The 19,541-nt window shown below is 34.8% G+C and overlaps 1 protein-coding gene across 1 annotated transcript in view; it reads left to right on the top strand.

Moving 5' to 3' along the window:
* The window catches only part of Atf2 (activating transcription factor 2), a 78,656-nt gene that overhangs the window by 3,805 nt on the left and 55,310 nt on the right, over positions 1 to 19,541 (top strand). Inside the window, 3 exon segments of the mRNA XM_005393172.2 lie at positions 1,839 to 1,938; positions 15,710 to 15,784; positions 17,018 to 17,087. Coding sequence (XP_005393229.2) covers positions 15,753 to 15,784; positions 17,018 to 17,087 — 102 coding nt within the window. The 5' untranslated portion in view covers positions 1,839 to 1,938; positions 15,710 to 15,752.

The raw sequence follows: 19,541 nt of genomic DNA on the forward strand, positions 1-19,541 counted from the left end.
TTTTAAGCAGCTTTTGAAATAAGAATACAAATCGTTTCACAAATGGGGAAACATAAAGCTGTACTTACATAGTAAAGATATTTCTGAAAGAGGCAATTTACAGAAATTTATCTCTACCTAGAATACATGAATATTTACATTATCTCAGAGAGCCATTTGTCCCTTGAATTGCTACTCCATTTATAGTGTGCAATTTACTTTTATATAGCTGAATATCCTATTTGCATCCTATTTCCTATAAGAAACAGTATTTAAAATGGAATTTTGTTGCCAGATTTGAAAGGAAGAGTCTTTCTAGTTTTTGGTATTTGCATCAAAGTTTTAAACATTAACCATGTTAATGGTTTCAGACACTTACTCCCTTCTAACAGTCTGCAGTAGGGAGCTCTCCTAAGTTTATACATGGCCTGATAATGAGAGCTCAGTCCTGAGATAATAGTAGAGGAAAGTCTACTTTCCTGTTGAACATTAGCTTCTGAGACGGTTATCTTTTCCTAATACAGTTGATAGCTGAATATTCTGCCAAGTTTTTACCTAAAGTCACATAATGGGGCACATAACTTATTTCTGAGTTTTGCAAACTGTTCATGTGAGTTTATGCTCCCAGATTACAATAATTCAGATTGTTTCGGTATTCTTACATTGTTGTTCTGGTATGCAGATTTTTCTCTTTCTGTCATCTACAGATTAGCCTTAGATATTTAGGGAGGTCCTTTTAAAAGTTGGTCTTCTATCTGCCAATAGCAAGTCCTTTTGAAAGATTGCTTCAGTAGACTTCCAAGGCATCTCTGTGAGGTATCCAGCCATTTTGCATTTTAGAATGAAACAAATGTGACAGAAACAACTAGTTGTCCACCAAAATTCATTTCCTTCTGTCTTATTGATAGGAATTTCAGTTTTTAAATGTAGTATGTAGTAAAGTGTTTGCTGGTCTCCCTGCAAGCTTTAGCCACGTGACAAGTTCTACACATGGGTGTGAATGGAAATTTCCTATGAGATTTCTGAAAAGTTTCCCTATAGGGAGACTATTGTTCCTCTCCTTTCTTGTCTTGCTATCTGATAATAGATGTGATGGCTAAAGCTTGAGAAGTTATTTTAAAACCAAGAAGCAGAAACCATATGTTGAGGGTAACAGGGCCACAAAATAGGTCTCTTAGTTCCAATGATCATGGTTCTGGACTATCCTTGTTTGTGTGAGAGAATTAAAATTTTGAAAAAAAATTAAGACATTGTTTGAGTTTTGAGTCATTAATAGCTGAACCTAATCTACTGTGCAGGCATAAAAAAGTCAGGGTGTTTTGAATAAGAACATAAACTGGGTCCCATACAGTGGAGTAGTGCTGACACAAGAAAAACTGTAAATCTCTGCTTCACAGAACTTGATGTTTAGATTTACCATTTCATTATCTATAATTTTTCCCCTTTAAGTTTATTATGATTAAAATCTTTTTTTTTTCCTTCAATTCTGTTTCATTTCCCTACTTTCACTCTTTAAACTCCTACAGCTGTAATAATCTGCCAGGAGTTATGAGAGGTAACAAGATACACATTATTTTAGACTTGAGATTTTGGAGGAACTTCGTTTCTTTGGAGCCACTAAAGACTGAATCCAGGGACTCATACATGCAAGGCAAACACTCTACTATATACAGAGCTACATCCCCAGCCCATATAATTTTAAATTTATGTTAGATAATATAGAATAGAAGGTAAAAGTCAAGTGTATCTTTTAAATATAAAATAACATTTAAAAATTTCATAATGAGTTGAACTGCACCGGATTATTTCTTTAGCTCCCACAAGATAATCAGTTCTTTTCTGCCTTTTCTTTTCTCTAGGGATACTAGATGAAAACTTGAGAAGTACTGTTTACTTGATAAGAGCTGAGAGATTCGTAGCAGCAGAGGCAATAAAACTCATGGCCCACCATCTAGAAAGGTAAGGGATGTTAAACTTTTAATGCAGAAGTGTTCTTTTTATTTTACTTTAATTTCTCAAATATTACTGACTTCAGCAGATGTTCCTATACAGTAGTCCTCATATTACTAGTCATCTACCATATTGATAGTGTTTAGTTTTAAAAAAGTACAGAAATATTTTTAGCGAAAAGTTTGCCCAATTTAAGGTTGTGCAAACTAATTAAAATGTCACATTTTTTTGGATTGAATTATATCAACTAAATTTATTACTATGATGGCTTCATCATGATCAGAAATATTGATTAATTTGAAGTTACATAGTCCTTTATGTATACCTTCTTCAGATACCTACTGCATGCCAGCCACAGCCTGGTGATGTTAGAGACATAAAGTACAGTAGTTTCTGGTCTCAAGCCAATTATAGTTTTGAAATGTAGCTTCAAAAAGTGGAAAGAAAATGCTAGTTTAAAAAAGGTGATCTGGCATGCAGAATCTTTTAAAACATGGTCCAGTAACCGATTTTGTCAGATATATCAAAACACAGAAATAAATTGGCCTATGCTTTGTGCATAAATCTGGAGGTTCAAATCCAGAGAAACTGTATAAATGCAGTTATTCTTACTTTGACAAAATTTTGAAAAATAACTAAAATGTACCTATATTTAAAATTTCAAAAATTAAAGCAAGTATAAGGAAGAATGATTGGCAACACTTTAACAGATTTTTCTTACACACTTGATACCTGCTGTCCTAGTTACTTTTCTTTTTTGTACTGGGAATCAACTCACAACCTCACGCTTGCTGGGCAGGCACTGTGCCGCTGAGCTAGATCCCCAGCCCTTAGTTACTTTTCTTGTTGCTTAGACAAAATACTGATATTCAGTGTTATAGGAGGAAAGGTTTATTGTAGCTCACAGTTGTTGGGGGTTTTGGGGGTTTTTTTTGGTTTTTGGTTTTGGTTTTGGTTTTTTTGAGACAGAATTTCACTATGTAGTGCAGGCTGGCCTTGAACTCTCTTATGTAGCCCAGGCTGGCCTCATAGTGATCCTCCTGCCTCAGCCACCTGCATGCTGGGATTATAGGCATGTACCACCATCCCCAGTTAAGCTCATATTTGTAGAGTTTTCAGATTATAGTTGGCCGGCTCCAAGGCAGGGCAGCATAGCAAAGGGGAAACAGTTCATGGCAGGCAGAAGGCAGCACGCATTGAGCTACAACAGACAAGCAAGGGCCCTCTTTCTGTCCTTTATATTTTATCCAGGCTACCCACCCACATCCAGGTTGGGGAACCATTAATCCTACCCAGAATTATGCCAAACCAATCAGTGGACTAATTTTAATAATTAGTCCCTTGATCCCGGCATCATACACTCTAGATTCAGGTACTTCTGAAAAGCCCCACCTATGACTGCGTAAGGGTTTGATTATCTAGATACAAGCCATAATACCTGCATTAAATAATTTTGAACTACTTGGCTTTTTTGAATATTCAAGTTTATAATCTGATAAGTATTCTCTAAACAGTGTAAATTTCAGGGAAGGGACTATGTCTGAATCATTGTTGGTGGAACCTAGTACAATTCCTACTCTTTTATGTGTGCTCAGTAATTTATTAACTGAATGACTAAATAAATGAGATCTGGATTTAAGGGTAGGATAGTAGTGGATGGTGGGAGATCAGAAATGAAAAAGGGAAAGGATGAGTAGGAAGTGAGAGCATTCTAGCCTGAGGGAGGAAGCTGATTAAAAGCCTGTATAACTAGAATCAGAGATTAAGCCATAGCATAACACTGGAGTTGGAAGCAGTGGTCATTCTGTGCAGGGATCTGGAAACAATGCGAAGGATTTGAGGCTTTAGCCTAAGAGCATTTTTCTTCATAACTGATCTTTTTTCTCATATTTAACTAGCACTACTTGAGTTCAGACCATTATCTTTTGAACTAAGCAGTATCTTGTGCTGATTTTCTTAGGCATAGTTTTATTCTCTTATCCGTCATCCTTACTTGTATAGTAATCTTATCAAACTAAAATTCTTAAATTTCTTGCAGCAGGGTTAGGCAAACATTTTCTTTAAAGAGGTTTGATGGTAAATATTTTTGGCTTTGTGGGAACGTTGCTCTTTACTGCATATTCTCCTTCGCCCACTCCTGTGTCCCTCAACAATTTAAAAAAATGAGACACTTTCATAGTTCATCAAATGAACTAAGGCCCTAGTTTATATGATGATTGGTTTTGGGGGAGAGCAGGGTAGTATGGTGGGGTTGGAGAGAGAATAGAACATAGACTCCTTTCCACTGTATTAAAAGCCTTTCCACATTTACTTTCCTCTCTGGCCTGTGCAACAGGCATCAGGCCTTAGAGATTTCCCTCAACTGTACTCTGCTGTATACTTCAATATGCTATCTCCTCTGTAAAATAGCATGCCTAACTTGCTGATGTTTTTACTTTGAGAAGATTGAACTCAAGCATTACTTCTTCAGTAGCCTTCCAGAGGTGGGAGGAGGCTCATAGTAAGGTTTTTAGGAATTTTCAGGGACCCCACCCTAATACAGAAATTATTTTCCCTTCTTTTTGGCTGCATGGTTTTTCATCTCTTTTTTTCTGTGTCTACTCCATTCTGGCTTTCATTAATTCTTTATCAGGATGAACATTATCCTAAAAGTCCATTAATCCAAGTCTGACTTAGAATTTCTAGTGTCCACCTATTAAACTGATTTTTTCTCTGCTTTTTACAAATTTCCTGAAGATGTAGTTTGTTTGGTCTGGTGTCGCCCCTGGTTCAACTGAGGCAGGTTTGTTAAGCTTATGGATATATAGGATTGCCCTGTACTGACCACTTCATAGGGGCAAGATCAGGCTCTCTGAGAGGGGCATATGGGTGCTGAAGAGAGATAACCAACTCAAGCATACTCATGCTCCCATAGTGTCTGTATTTTACTGTGTTTGTATGTATGTATATAAAATTGAATTATTCTTTTCACTTGTCTTCCCTTGTTAGTCTCTTGTTATTTTTAACATGGGATCTGATACAAAATAGGGAGTCACATGTTTTTCACATAAATTTCACAAAATAAGTGATTTGTATTGGAAGAGAATGGTTTATATTGTATGTAACATTTAGAATTATCCACATTTTAGAAATTTGGTTTTAAGTTTGAGGGCATGATTGAAAAGTAAGAGTTTATAAAATTTGGCCAATAAATAGAAGATCAGTCAAATTCACATTTTAGAAGCTAGAGATTTCTCAACTTATCAGAAATGGAGTCATCCACTTACATTTTTATAAATTCATTTGCCAGCACTGTTTTCTTTAATGTTTATTTATTTATTTTTTTGGTTTTTCTCCGGTACCAGGAACTGAACTCACGACCTTGCGCTTGCCAGGCAGGCGCTTTGCCGCTGAGCTAAATCCCCAGCCCCTGCCAGCACTGTTTTCTATGAGGTGAATTTTAGATGGAGAAGTAGGAAAAGCAAGATTTTTATCAGCTAATCTATTTGGGTGATAGAATTCAAAATGGTGTGAGAATATGAATTCTGTAGCCTAAAGGATCTTCTATTTTCCTTAACAGATTTAACCCACATTGCATATTTTACAAATGGGGAACAAGGTAACTAATAGGATAAATAATTGTCTAGTATCAGCCCCTTGAGTCTTTATTCAGATTCATAAATTGTTCTAATGTAGTATGATTCTATTTACCATTAATCTTGCAATATGGAATGTAGTTCTTCAAATCTTTGGTATATCTTATAATATGAAAATTAAAAGCCAGAATAAAGCAGACAGTTGTTAAAGAATCAATATATTTTACTGCTTTCTTTTTCACGATGACTCATAAAAGCTACAGGATGCTAATTATACAATGCTTATACAGTGAATTTTTGTAGTGCATGTAGTTATATACAGTTTAAACTCCTATACATTTTTCCTTTTTTTGTTCAAAACTTAAAAGTAAATTGCCAGTATGATGCTTTGGTATTCCCAAATACTTCATTGTTTACAAAGTACTTTCCTACAGTACCACAGTATAGCCATGAAAATTGGAAAATTAATACTGATATATTTCTAATATCCCTCTAATATACCCTCTAATATTTAGGCCATGGTTAAGTTTTGCCAGTTATTCCAATAGTATATGTTAATCCTAAAAGGATTGCCCTCATGTTGCAGTTATTTGTCTTATTTTATTGGCTGTTACATCACATGCAGGACTGACCTCTTTTCCAGCTTGGTCCCCATTCCCATTCCCTTCCTGTACAACCATGGATATCTTTCTCACTGCATCCAGACTCAAACATTCTGCACTGTGTGTGCCCCACTAGCCTGTCTGAGGTACCTCCCATGCAGATACTCTTGTGTTTGTTTTCTGGAGACTTGGCTGTTCTTAATTTTAATTAATAAGAAATGTTCTGCCAGTTAGCTTCTCCCACTTTCTTCCATTCATCTTTCCTTAAAGTTTTTTTTCTGTCTTTACAATTCTTTCCTTATTGCCCTTTTATTTATATTTGATTCCATTTGATAATGGATCTTTTTGATAACTCTACAAATTCTAAAAGAGTCTTTCTATTTCTTTCAATAGTTTACATAAGTTTCGGTAGAGTTGATAAGTATCAAATGGCAATATACAACAGCTGATGTAACAGCGTATCAGGAGAATGTACTTTGCTCATTTTTGACCAAATGTTCTAGGTCTCAGTCTCTTCATTTGGAGGGTGAATAGTTAAGACTAGATTAGGAACACAGTGAAGTACATAATCAGATATCCATGTCATTCAAAAAAGCCTGTGGGCTGGGAGCATAGCTCAGTGGTAGAGCACTTGCCTAAGCATTGCACGATGTCCTGTGTTCGATCACCAGCACCACAAAAAAGGAAGAGTGTAAGGTCTATATTCAAGAGAGAGAATTTTGTTGTATGTGTGTGTGTGTGTGTGTGCGCGCGCGCGCGCGCGTGCGGGTGCGAGCACGTGTTTGTTTGTTTGTTTGTTTGTTTGTGACAGGGTCTTACTATGTAGCTCAGGCAGGCCTCAAACTCACAGTAATACTCCTGTGTCAGCCTCCTAAGTGCTGGGATTACAGGGGTGCACCACCACACCCAACTAAGAAAGCAAATTTTGCTGTAACGTTTTATTTTTAAAAAATGGGAAAAGGAGATAGTTTACAAAGAACAATGAGTAACTTTTATATGTAAAAGTTCAGCCTTAGTTAGTGTGTCAAAATATACAACTTTTTGTTTTGCATTTTTTGTTTTTGAGACAAGATCTTGCTATGTAGTTCAGGCTGATTTTGAGCTCACTATATAGGCCCAGTTGCCCTTGAACTTGCAGCAATTCTCCTGCCTCAGCCTCACAAGTGCTGGGATTACAGGCGTGTGCCACCATGCCTGGCCAAATGCCCATCAACTGGTGAATGGATAAAGAAGATGTGGGGTTTTTTTATACAATGGAGTGCTACTCTGCCATAAAGAAGAATAAGCTTGAGACATTTCTAGGTAAATGGATCCACCTTGAGACCATACTTTTAAGTGAAATAAATCGGACACACATATGTAAGTACCACATTGTTTCTCTGGTGTGAGAAGAAAGTGTAAATAAGGACCAAAGTGTATAATAGATATTGTGAAATAGGAAGAAAATACTCAAATGGGGAGGGGAACAAGAGAAGGAGGAGGGGGAAAGGAAAGAAGGGAAAAGTAAAAAAAAAATGAGAAATGGAAACAAAGCTTTTGTAAATGGGGAGGGGAGGAGGGGTTGAAGAGAGGGGAGGAGAATGGGAAAAACAACTTATATCATGTACTGGTATAAATTCCTCTATGATGAATGTGATCACTATGTATATCCAGAATGTACCAGTAAAATCTGATAGATAAAATGAAATGGTCATCCAAAAAAAATGGTTCATTTGGTTTTCTTTTTTTACTAATCTGACAAAAAGTTTTATAATAATATCCACTGTTATGTAAGGGTTGGGAAATGAGATCTTTCTGTACTGGTAAAGTAAAAATCAGTTCTTGTATATGGAAGGCAGTTTAGCAATGTAAATAAAAAGCCTGTAAATATGCCTTCACTTAGACCTAGCAATTTGTGTACAAAAACTTGTCCCAAATATATTCATTAGTGATTAAAAGTCCATTAATAGAATTAGTTAAATAAATATGCCCCATTCATGTGATGCAATACTATATAGCCATTAAAATGATGCATAATATTTAATGGCAATACTATTTAACGTTATGGCAGAATTTAGATAATTATATTGTAAAGAAAGTTGTGATACTGCTTTTACTATTTTTTAAAGTTACATATCTCCATGCATTGACAAGTCTAGAATGTGTAGTTCTGGATATTAATAGTGTTTATCACTGAATGATGGTTGTATTCTAGATGACTTTTCTTTTTTCTCTGTTTTGTGTTATTCTGGGTGTAAATTTAAAGTTCCTTACAGTGTTTTAGTTTAGTAGAGGTAATTTAGTTTATATTATCACAGGAGAACAAGTTATATCCTTCAGAACTCAAATTAAAACTTCAGCACTTTGAGTTTTTTTAAATTACTGGTCATTTACATATTTATACATTTATATATGAAATTATTTTAGAAAACTGGAAAAAGAAAGCTTCACTTTTGTGCTATTTCTACAACAGAAAATCGAGTAAGTGACCTCAATTCATAGAATGCCTTTTATCCCTAAATTAAAAGAACTAATGCCCATTGTCTTTCATAATTTTCAGGGTTTTACTGTTCTCCATTTTTTTTCTTCCCACCTTATCTAATCATAGGACCAATAATTATTGCTTTTAAGTTCATTTAAAATTTGAAGCCAAGTGTGGTGGCACACACCTATAATCCCAGCACTGGGGAGGCTGAGGCAGGAGGATCATTGAGAGTTCAAAGCCAACCTGGGCTACAAAGTGAGCTCAAGGCCAGCCTGAACTGCATAGTGAGACCCTGTCTCAAAAAGACAAAAGAAAGAAAGAAATTTGAGAAAGTTCGTATGGAAGAAAATCAATTTTTTTTCTGAAATGATATATACAGCATACGTATGTTTTTATAATATCATTGTTTCTGTAAGACCCATGTGACCAGGTAAAATAAAATGATAAAGCATCCAAAGAAAGCACTTTATGCTGAATTTAATTTTGGAGAAAGTGTTAGGGGCACGGTATTAATCCACTACATACGAAGAGAGAGTAAATTGCCATTTCAAGCCTGAGTTTTTGTAGCCTGAGTTAGTGCTGAGGTTTTTTTTGTTTTGGTTTTTAGTGCTGAGTTTTTATAGGGTGAGAAATGCAGAATCTAGGTCATCATGATGTGGGGATGGGGGGGTAAGTGAATTTCACTCAACAGATACCATTTATGAATAGTCACTAGCCATTAGTATTTAACTTCATGCAACTGTAGCAGGTTATTTTACAAACCTTCTTAAAACGAAGTGAGATAGACTTCTTAAACTACCTTTTCAAGATATAGTTGACCTGTGATAAGTTTTACATACTTAAAGCATACAACATGATAAGTTTTGACTTATATGTGTACTTCCATGAAAACCATCACCACAATCAAGATGGGGTATTCATCACCCTAAGAAGGTTGTCCCACTCTGATCTTCTCCCATTCTTCTCACTCCTGGTCTTCATTCTTTCACTATAGATAATTTGTATTTTCTAAAATTGTCTAAGAATTGTATTTTCTATTCTAAATTGTATTGTACTATATTACAACTTTTTTTGGACTGTCTTTCATTTAGCACAATTATTTTGGTTATTATCTATGTTGTAGTATGTGTCAGTCCAAGACAGACTTTTAACATTTTTAAGAATGGTTCTACTGCTTTGAACCAAGTCTTTATTTTACAAAAGAGCATAGCAAGATAATCTGATTTTAGTCTACTTGATATTCTTTTAACCCACAAGAGATTTAAACATGCCAAGACTTGAGACATTTTATTGTAGTGTGTCTGTGCAGTAATTGCTTTGTACTTATTCATGAAATTAGAGATCATTTCTTGAAGTGAATATGTTTCTGATTCCTCTTGTGTTTTAATATTTTCTCAAAGGAAGGATTTTATTATTTAGTTTTTGACAGATACCCTGGTAAAGTAGTTTGATTTTAACTTACCTTTGTTAGAATTTTGTTGTAATCTTCATTTCACTTTATGATCACAAATTAATATTTTTGGCAATTTACTGAGTGGTAGTATTGGTTAATATAGCCTAGCTCTAGCTGTGGAGTTAAGATCATGAGGTCTTTCTTAACTTACACCACAGTTTCTACATCAACAAAATGGGAATAATGAGGCATACTTTGTGGAGCTTTTAGAGTAAGAATATAGGATATATGATTTACTTAGAAAAAAGTTAGTGTTTCAATGTGGAATAATTATTCCTCATCATAGTTATGAAATCTTTTTATTGAAATCATATGACTATACATTTTTAGTATCTTTAAATTGTCATCAAATACTATCTTTCTAAGATACTGCTAGTCTAGGGAACAAGTAATGGTAATGAGGAATCAAAAGTCTGAAGTAATGTTATGTTATGGTTTGTGTCTGAATGTCCCCCCAAAGCCTTATGCAGTCATGGGGTGGGCTTCTAGAGTTTATGATTGACTAGTATTGGAATTATGGACGTGAATGCTACACCAGCCCTGGGGCAGATAGTTTGCATGCAATGTAAGTGAGAGAAAGAGGCTGCTTGGCGCCACTCCTCCTTTTTGCTCTTGCTGCTTTTGCTGTTTTCCACCACCATGAACTGTTGCCTTCTGCCATGTGCCACTCTGCCTTGAAGCCAGCTGTTTATGGACTGAAACCTCCACAAAATGTGAGCTAAATAGATCTTTTCTTCCTTAATTCTGGGTGTCAGGTATTTTGTGTCAGCAATGAGAGAAAAGTAACCAAGAAACGTTACTTTTACCATAAGCCATCTCTACTGTCTATTATTTATTTGTGTTTTAAAAAATAACAGTTGCCAACTAAGTACTATAAGCAAATCATTGAGCTTATCTTTTATTTTATTTTACCATCAAATAACTAGTATAGGTATTATTATTCTCATTCACCAAATTTCACAGTGATAAAGTGAAAGCTTAGGCTGTAAAAAATAACATACTCCCTATCTGGTATTGAACTGTGTTTTTAAAAATATCATCATGTTTCTCCTGGCCCTGCTGCTATAGATCGCCTTTTATTCCATTTTAGGATCTGCTATATTAATGGTCTCTTTTCTACCTCACATACCAAGGCCTTATCACCTTATAAACATTAAAAGAATCAGTCTTAGTTCTTGGGTATCTGGTAGCTAGTCTTCACCTTTACCACAAGTACTACACACTTCTGTTTTCACCCATCCAGAAGCCTTAGGATGGAAGTGTTTACAGTTTCTGGGAAATAGAAAAGTCCCTTTGATGCTTCATAATATTTGAACTTCAGATTACCCTAACCTCGTTGCTATCTTTGATAAAAATCATCTCATTGCCCTTTTCCAATAAAAATATCTAAAAGCCAGGCATGGTGGCGCACACCTGTAATCCCAGCACTTGGGAGGGTGAGGCAGGAGGATCGTTGCAAGTTTCAAGACCACCCTGGGCTACAAAGTGAGCTCAAGACCAGTTTGAACTGCATAGTGAGACCCTGTCTCAAAAAAAAAAATACAATAAAAATACCTAGTCCTTTAAAATCTCAGAGTATAGATGAGGACAGCCTTTTTGTGGTATGGTGCAGTTTTTACTTCTATCAGAAGTAAATGTGTACTTACACATTTTTAAGTTCTAGTTACTTTTGGGTTAATAATTCAACATTAGCTTTGTGCTTGCTGTAAGGAAAGAAGATACTGTGCAGATATAGGATGCACGCAACTGCTTTATGTTAATAACAATGATTAAAATTGCAGCTGGAGTTTTATCAGGTATATTCATGTTATAGTCAGGGTTTGCAAGGGAAACAATTTAATACAGGACAGAATTATTTAATTACTTAATTCAGAATTATTTTGTAGTACTCACCCAAAGAGTCCAGTACAAAAGAGTGCAGGAAATCAGTCCACAAACTAGAGACCCAAAGAATTCAGCTGAGGGCCTAGATTCCATGGCAGTGTCCTGCAGGAGTCTAGCTGAAGACCTAGAACCCATGACAGTGCCCCTCACCAGTCCAACTGGAGGCCTACAACCCACAACAATGTCTCCTGCAAGTCTGTTGCACAGATCTGTACTGAGAAGGCTCAAAACTCATTGGTGGAAGCTAGAAAGTCTGCCACGAGATGAAGATTCTATGCCAGCAGGCTCAGGAATGTGCACTGGAGCCAGGAAGTAACACTCAGAGGACCAGAGAGCTCCTCTGAAAAGTACCACAGCCATCCTCAGCGACAGTGAGGTCCTGAGCTCCTCCAACGCCAGTGCAGCAAACTTCAACAGTGCACCATCTTCCCCTCCAGAGCCAGGAAGCAGTGCTCAAAGTGAGGATCAGAGCTTCCCCAAAGTGAACTGTAACCATTCTCAAGTTCACTATCAGGAAAGCCAGCATGACAGGCTCCTCCAGGAGAACCAGTAGCTCCACTTCTTCCTCTCCAGTTCTCCTTTTTATGTTGTTGGCAACAATCCTCAGGTGGGCCTCGCCACTCAGCACTACACTGATTCAGTTCAGCTGGGTGTTACAAGTTAGCACCAGTTGTCAATCCACAATTCATGTGCTAAAGCTAGAGTTTTTACATTTACTATTTGTAGTGCTTACAACTACTTTATAGTTTGGGGAAACTGAAGCTCAAGGACGTTTAGAACTTTCCACAAGATCTTAATGAGTGGCACAACCAGGCTTCTAGCTAATTTTAATTCGTTTTTCTGTGTTATGATTCTTTGGGTATAGTTGGGATGAGGAGGAAGAAGCACAGAGATTATGTAATAGGTTATATTCCAAAACCTAAGATGGGTGCTGCAAGCAAAGTACAAACAACACAGAAAGTTTAGAAAGTTTAGTAACTAATTAAGAGACCATTAATATAGTTAAGTTTGAGTTAAAGTTTAGTTTGAGTTATGAGGGGAGGTGTTGTATCACAAAGGAAGTGTCATTTGAACCGAGCCTTGATTGTATTTTATCAGGATAGACATTAATTTGAGAGGGCATATTTTAGATAGAAGATGAGAATATATAAATTGAGGGTCATTTTCAAAGGATGGCAGGTGGCCTGATAGTTTTAAATGGGATATGGTAATGGAAGTAGCATTTAGGAGGAGGTAAGTTTAGAAAGAAAAGGTGGCTCAGATTGTATCTCTTTGAGTCTAGATAGATTCATAAGATTTACTCAGTGGATAATCAAACTTGTCTTTAAAGCATGTAGGAGCTTTTACTTCTTAAGTGAGGTTTGTAGGAAAAGAAAGTCTGAGTTGATGCCTTGATTGGCAAGTGTGAGCTCCATCACTTTTTTCTTTGTTTTTTAAAAATAGGTTCTTACCACGTATTTTAGGCAGCCCTAAACTCAGTGTGTAGGCCTTAAATTCATGATGATCCTCCTGCCTCAAACTTCCAAGTGCTGGGATTACAGGTGTGCTCCCCTATGCCTTTTCTTAAAAGCACCATGAACGCAGATTTCTAAATTTATCATAGCATACTGCCAAGCACAAAGTAGACACTGAAATTTTTTTTGACAAAAGACGAAAAAGGAACTTTGATGGCATTATATCATGAGAACAAGAAAAATAAAGGAGTCTTAGAAGAATTAAGAGATGAGAGAAAGCAAAGAAGCTCGCTTGTTTTAAATTTTACTTAAAACTCTCCTAAGCACTACATTACAGATGCTTGCTCAAGAGGAGTGGTATATTGACAATTTCTATCTGCTGTCACGCATTACCCCATTTACAGTATGACAAACCCTGTTTTACAGGCTTCTGTTATGAGCATATTTCCAGCCTTGCTACAAAGAAGATAACCCTGGAGTTAGAGGCTTGTGATCCTTCTAGATTAACAAAGAGATAATGTTTCAACCTCCCAGAGAAATTATCATTTGTTTCAAAGGTGTTGAACTATTCTATTTATAACTACCTTAACTAGGTACTAGAAAGTGGTAATAAAGCAATGGGAATTTGTATTGATTGGTCAGAAAATAGGCTGTGTATGTAAAAAAAAAAACTTTTGTAAGGGAGGGAGACAGTTGTAGTGGTGGGAGTGTGGAAAGGATTAGAAAGAGGTACCAAGGGTAACTCTTTAGGATGTTTTCTGTAGTTGCAGGTTAGTTCTTTCTCTACCTCTGTACTTTTACGGGTGCTTTTGTGTTGTTTTGTTTTGGTTTTTTGAGACAGGATCTCATTGTACTGCTTAGGTTCTGCTCTTGAATACCTGAGCTCAAGTGATCCCCCTGCCTCAGCTTACCTAATGCTGGGACGGCAGGTGCTTGTCACCACACCTAGCTTGTACTGTCACAGTATTTCAGCTTTTCTATAATCTTACCATATTAATTCAAATTCTGTGTTTCTTTTCTTCAGCTAAGTTTCTTGAGTGCAGGCTAACAACTCTTTGTTAATTGATTTTTATTTTTGTATCTGCATAAAATTAATGCTTAAATGTTTCTTCAACTTTACTGATGAAGGCAATGATTTAGGTAGCTAACCCAAAGGTAGTTACTTACATCCACTGAACTCATATTTTGCTGGTAATGACAGAAGAATAATTATTACTATAGACTTCCTTTGTATTATTCTAGTGTTCTTTTCCCTCTCCTCACAGGCAGCATTGGATCTGAATGGAGGAATGGAACCCTACCAGATACTAAGTTTTGCCTGGGGCAAGGGAAGAAACTTTCTTCTTCCTGTATCCTATATCAAGTTTCTCTTTACTGTAGGACTCACTGCTTTGACTAGTTGTATATTTCAGCAAAAGAATTCTCCCGTTTTTTGAACAAGACATTCTCGAAACCACATTTATAAGCAAAGCTATGAAATAAAATTTTCCTGTATGTACCATTGACTTACTTAGTTAAGAATATAGTTTTCTGTGTTTCCCTCTAGATGGAATTTTAGTAAATACAAGATGAATTATTGGTACAGTTTAAAAATGGGCTGGCCTTGCTAGTTTCATTATATTGTACTTACCAGTAAGCTAATATCAAATAGGTAAGTTATAAAGTTGTGGAAACGGAGTAAGCTAATAGCAAATAAGTAAGTTATAAAGTTGTGGAAACGGAGCTGTATATATAGGGTTAACTACATTCTAGGAGAAATAAACTTAGGGAGATGGCTGAGAATCTGACTGCCATTGAGTACATTTTTAAAAATTAAAAACTTCCTGAGTAGAAATTTTGAAATGGTAGATCTTGTTTTTCTTATCAAACTTTAAAAGTAAGACTTTTGCCAGGTGTGATGGTGCACGCTTGTAATCCCAGCACTCGGGAGGCTGAGGCAGGAGGATCATTGTGAGTTCGAGACCAGCCTGGGCTACAAAGTGAGCTCAAGGCCAGCCTGAACTGTAGAGCGAGACCCTATCTCAAAAAGACCAAAAAAAAAAAAAAAAAGAAAAAAAGTAAGACTTTTGGCTCTTTCAATCTCTGCCCTTCAACCATATCTGTAAGGCTGAATGAACTATTTCTTCATCTTTTAACCCCTGTGGTAGAATTGGACGTATTAGTACCTGTGGTTGGGGCATTTACATGAGTGTTCATGTTTCAGAAGCAGTACATTACTATAAATGTTCTTAGCAGTAACTGAATTTTTGAATGAGTATAGTGTTACAGGAAGTAATTGAGTGCTTGCATTTTCAACTGTTCTTTAAAACTATTTTTCATAGTTGGTTTTTCAAACTATTGTTTTTCAGTATCCTGGCCATGAAAAAGAGGACATGATAAGTTGTTCAACTTATGAAATTCAAGTTACATGTGAAAGCTGCCAGGTATATGGATAATATTTGATATATTTAACCATTTTTCATATTTTAGGTCATAAAAATTTTCATGGGCTGTTTCTATTAGATAAATATTTTATCTTCTTTGTATGAATAAGAAATCTCTTACTAATATGTCATTTAACTGAATGTTCCTGTTATATTTTTAAATTACCAAATTAAGAACATTGAAACTTTTAATTATGACCAACATAAACATGTTTTAAAATTTTTATTTCTTCTAAAATGTTCCAAATAATATTAGTCCTATGAGATGTTCTATGAAGAAATGTTCTATTAGCAGTAGCCAAAAAGTCCTATTCTAGGTGCTTCTCTAGACATTTTACTTGACTATATTAAAGACTGAGAAGTCCTGCCAAAATACAAGTATACTTGAGCATCTCGCAAATTTATTTGGTCATATAGTTAGATGCTATATAATTGTTCACTGAATTAAATACCAGATGCTATATGTAATTTATAGAAATAAAAACAAAAGCAAGAACCACAAGTTGATGAAGGAAATAGGTGAAAACTTTAAGAGGAAATTAAAAAGTAAGATAAGTAATCTTGACTCAGAAATGTTTTTTTGTAGTTGTTTTGTTTGAATCATGATCAAAAAATGTCAACTATACTTTGGTTAATGTATTTATTACCTTTCTTTAATCTGATAGTTTCCTCCCTTCCTCTCCTCTTTTTTCCTCGATGACATGTATTTGTTGAAGAGACTGTGTAATTTATCCTGTGGATTTTCCCGTGTATTAGAATTTATTGACTGCTTCTGGCGCAGAAGAATTGAAGAGTAGAAATAGAAATTTTGCTGCATTATCTCCATAACCATACAGTATGATCCTTAAAAGACTGCATCTTATTCATTGATTTAATTTGTTTGAATGAGTAAAATTTGTTCATTTCACTATAATTTATTTATACTTTTAAACAGAAAAGCCTGATGGCAGTCTTCATAACCTATTTTCCTTAGTGTAAAATCTGCATATTACATGTTAGTGTTTACTGTGATAATAAGAAAGTGGTAGAGTTAAAATGTGAGCAAATGTTTTATTGTACAAATATGAAAGTTAGTAAGTGTAATGGAAATCACATCTTGAGGTTTATATCTTTATGCTTTTACTTTTAAAATATATAATTTAAAAGCTAAGAAATAAAGAATTTTAACAATTACAAAAGTTTTAAAAATATATATTGTAAAGTGTTTGGACTTTTCTTCATGGTTTATCATAGGCAATACAAGGACCTGTGGAATATGAGTGATGACAAACCCTTTCTATGCACTGCCCCTGGATGTGGCCAGGTAATATATCAGTTACTTTAAAATCATTTTGTATGTTCCTGTTTATTAAGACATTGGTGACAGAGTATGCTGTCATTAAATGGATTTTCTTAACAATATTTTATAACATTTTTGGAATTAGAATGAAAACATCTCAGAAACTTGCAAAGCAATTCTTTTTTTTTCAACAGCACATCTGAGTTTTAGAAAATACAGTTTAATGGGAGCAGGGTGGTATTTTATAATGGAAAGATGGAAACCTTGGTCAAAAATCGAGGATTTAAAAGTATATTAATTTGACCATATTGGTTGAAAATCATTAGTAAAATGTCTAATTAAAAATCAGGCATACACTGTCATACATAAGAATTATTTCACTTATTGAACTCTTATGAAACTGATACCTCTTACAGTGTCACTCATGTATTAATGTTACTGAGTTAACGTTGAGCATGTTTGGAAACAGTTTTAGAATCTAGAATTTCACCTTTTAGTAGGTGATTAATCTGTTATTTTAAATATCATAATCTTAAAATAACTTTAGAGATTAAAGAGGAAAATAAATTTAATGTGTAGCAAAATTACAAGTACTAAAATGCAAGTCTGTAAGTCATAGGCATTAAAGTATTTCATTGTTTTTTATTTTCTTTAAATTGAGATCTAATAAACTCTAAAATGTGTACTTGTCTATAGTATGTATATGCACACATAAAATACTCGTGACAATTAAAATAATTGGGAATATATTCATTGCCCTCAAAAGTTTCTTCATGTTCGTTTGTTGCCCTAATCACCTCGCTGTCACTATAGATTTGCTTGCATTTTCCATAATTTTATATAAATGGCATTGTACAGTGTGTAAATTTGTCTGGCTTCTTATCCTATAATTTACAATTTCTCCTTGTTTTACTCTTGTTTTCTGATGCTGTAAGTAAATATTATAGTCGAGTACTGAGTAGTTAGTTTACAAAGAAAAGAGATGTATTTCGCTCATGGTTGTGGAGGCTGGGAGTTCCAAGGTTAGGGTGCCAGATCTAAGGAGGGCCTTCTGGTGGGTGGGACTTGCTGCAGAATGGCTAGGCATTGCTGCAGATCACATAAAGACAGAGTAAGTTTAAAAAAAAAAAAAAAAAGAGTAAGTTTACTATCTTGAGTCTCTCTCCCTCTTCATGTAAATTGATACTAATTGTGTGGTAAGGAACCCATCCTCATGACTTCATCTAGTCATAAATCTCCCCAGAGTCCAGCCTTCAAATACCATGAGCATATCACTGAGTTTTAAGTTTCCAATACACAGATTCCTAGGGACATACCCAAACTACAGTGTACATGTTATTTCATCAATATTTAGTTTCTTTTCATTATTACATGATTTATACATTCACCTGTTAATAGGCATTTTGCTTATTTCCAGTTTTTAGTTATTACACACAGCTTGTGTAAATATTTATGTATAAGTATTTGTTTTTAATTATCACAAATATACCTGTGTGAATGTTTTTGTACAAATACTTCATTTCTCTTAGATTATTACCCAGAGGTGTAATGATAGAATCTTGTAACAGAAACATGTTTAACCTTTTAGGAAATTACCAAACTGTTTTTCAAAGTGGATATGACACTTTACATTCCCATCAACAATTTATAAGTTCATGTATCTTTGTCAACATCTGGTATTGTCAACCTTTTAAGGCTTACTCAGGTTGTGTGTATACAGTAGTATCTCACTGTGCTTTAAATTGCATTTCTTAGATAACTAATGAAAAGGTGAACACTTTTGCAAAATGCATTTATTAAACATTTGTATACCTTATTTTTTATCAATTATCTTTTCAAAGCTTTTGCCTGATTTTAAAAATTTGATTTTTAATTATTGAGTCATAGCAATTCTTTACATATGCTGGATGCCAGTCCTTTATCAAATGTTTTTCAAGTCTGTGGTTTGCATCTTAATTTTTATAATAGTGTCTTTTGATGCATCTGTGTTTCCAATTTCAATAAAGTCTGATACATTAATTTTTTTCTCTTTTATGGTTTTTTGCTTTCTGTGACTTGTCTAAGAAACTTTAGTTACCCTTATGTAACAAAGATTTTCTTTCATGTTTTCCTCTAAAAGCTTGTTTTTTCATTTAGAGTCTGCAGCATCTTTAATTAATTTTTGTATGATACGAGGTAGGTAGGGGTTGAAGCCAACTTTTTTAATAGATACAGTTTTTCAGGCAATCTAGCATCACTTATTAAAAAGATTTTTCTTTCTCCATTAAATTGCTTTGGTTCCTTTATGGAAAATCAAGTGAGTATGTAGGGATGATCCCTTTCTAGGCTTTGCTATTTTGTTTCATTTATCAATGTCAACTTTTATGCCACTACACACTATCTTGATTACTTTAGCTTTTTAATAGCATTATAGTCTAGTAGGGTAAGGTCTCCAATTTAGTTCTTTTTTTTTTTTTTTTTTTTTTTTTTTTTTTTTTT

Source organism: Chinchilla lanigera, unplaced genomic scaffold, assembly GCF_000276665.1.
Source record: "Chinchilla lanigera isolate Chin_1 unplaced genomic scaffold, ChiLan1.0 scaffold00048, whole genome shotgun sequence".
Classification (NCBI taxonomy): Eukaryota; Metazoa; Chordata; class Mammalia; order Rodentia; family Chinchillidae; genus Chinchilla; species Chinchilla lanigera.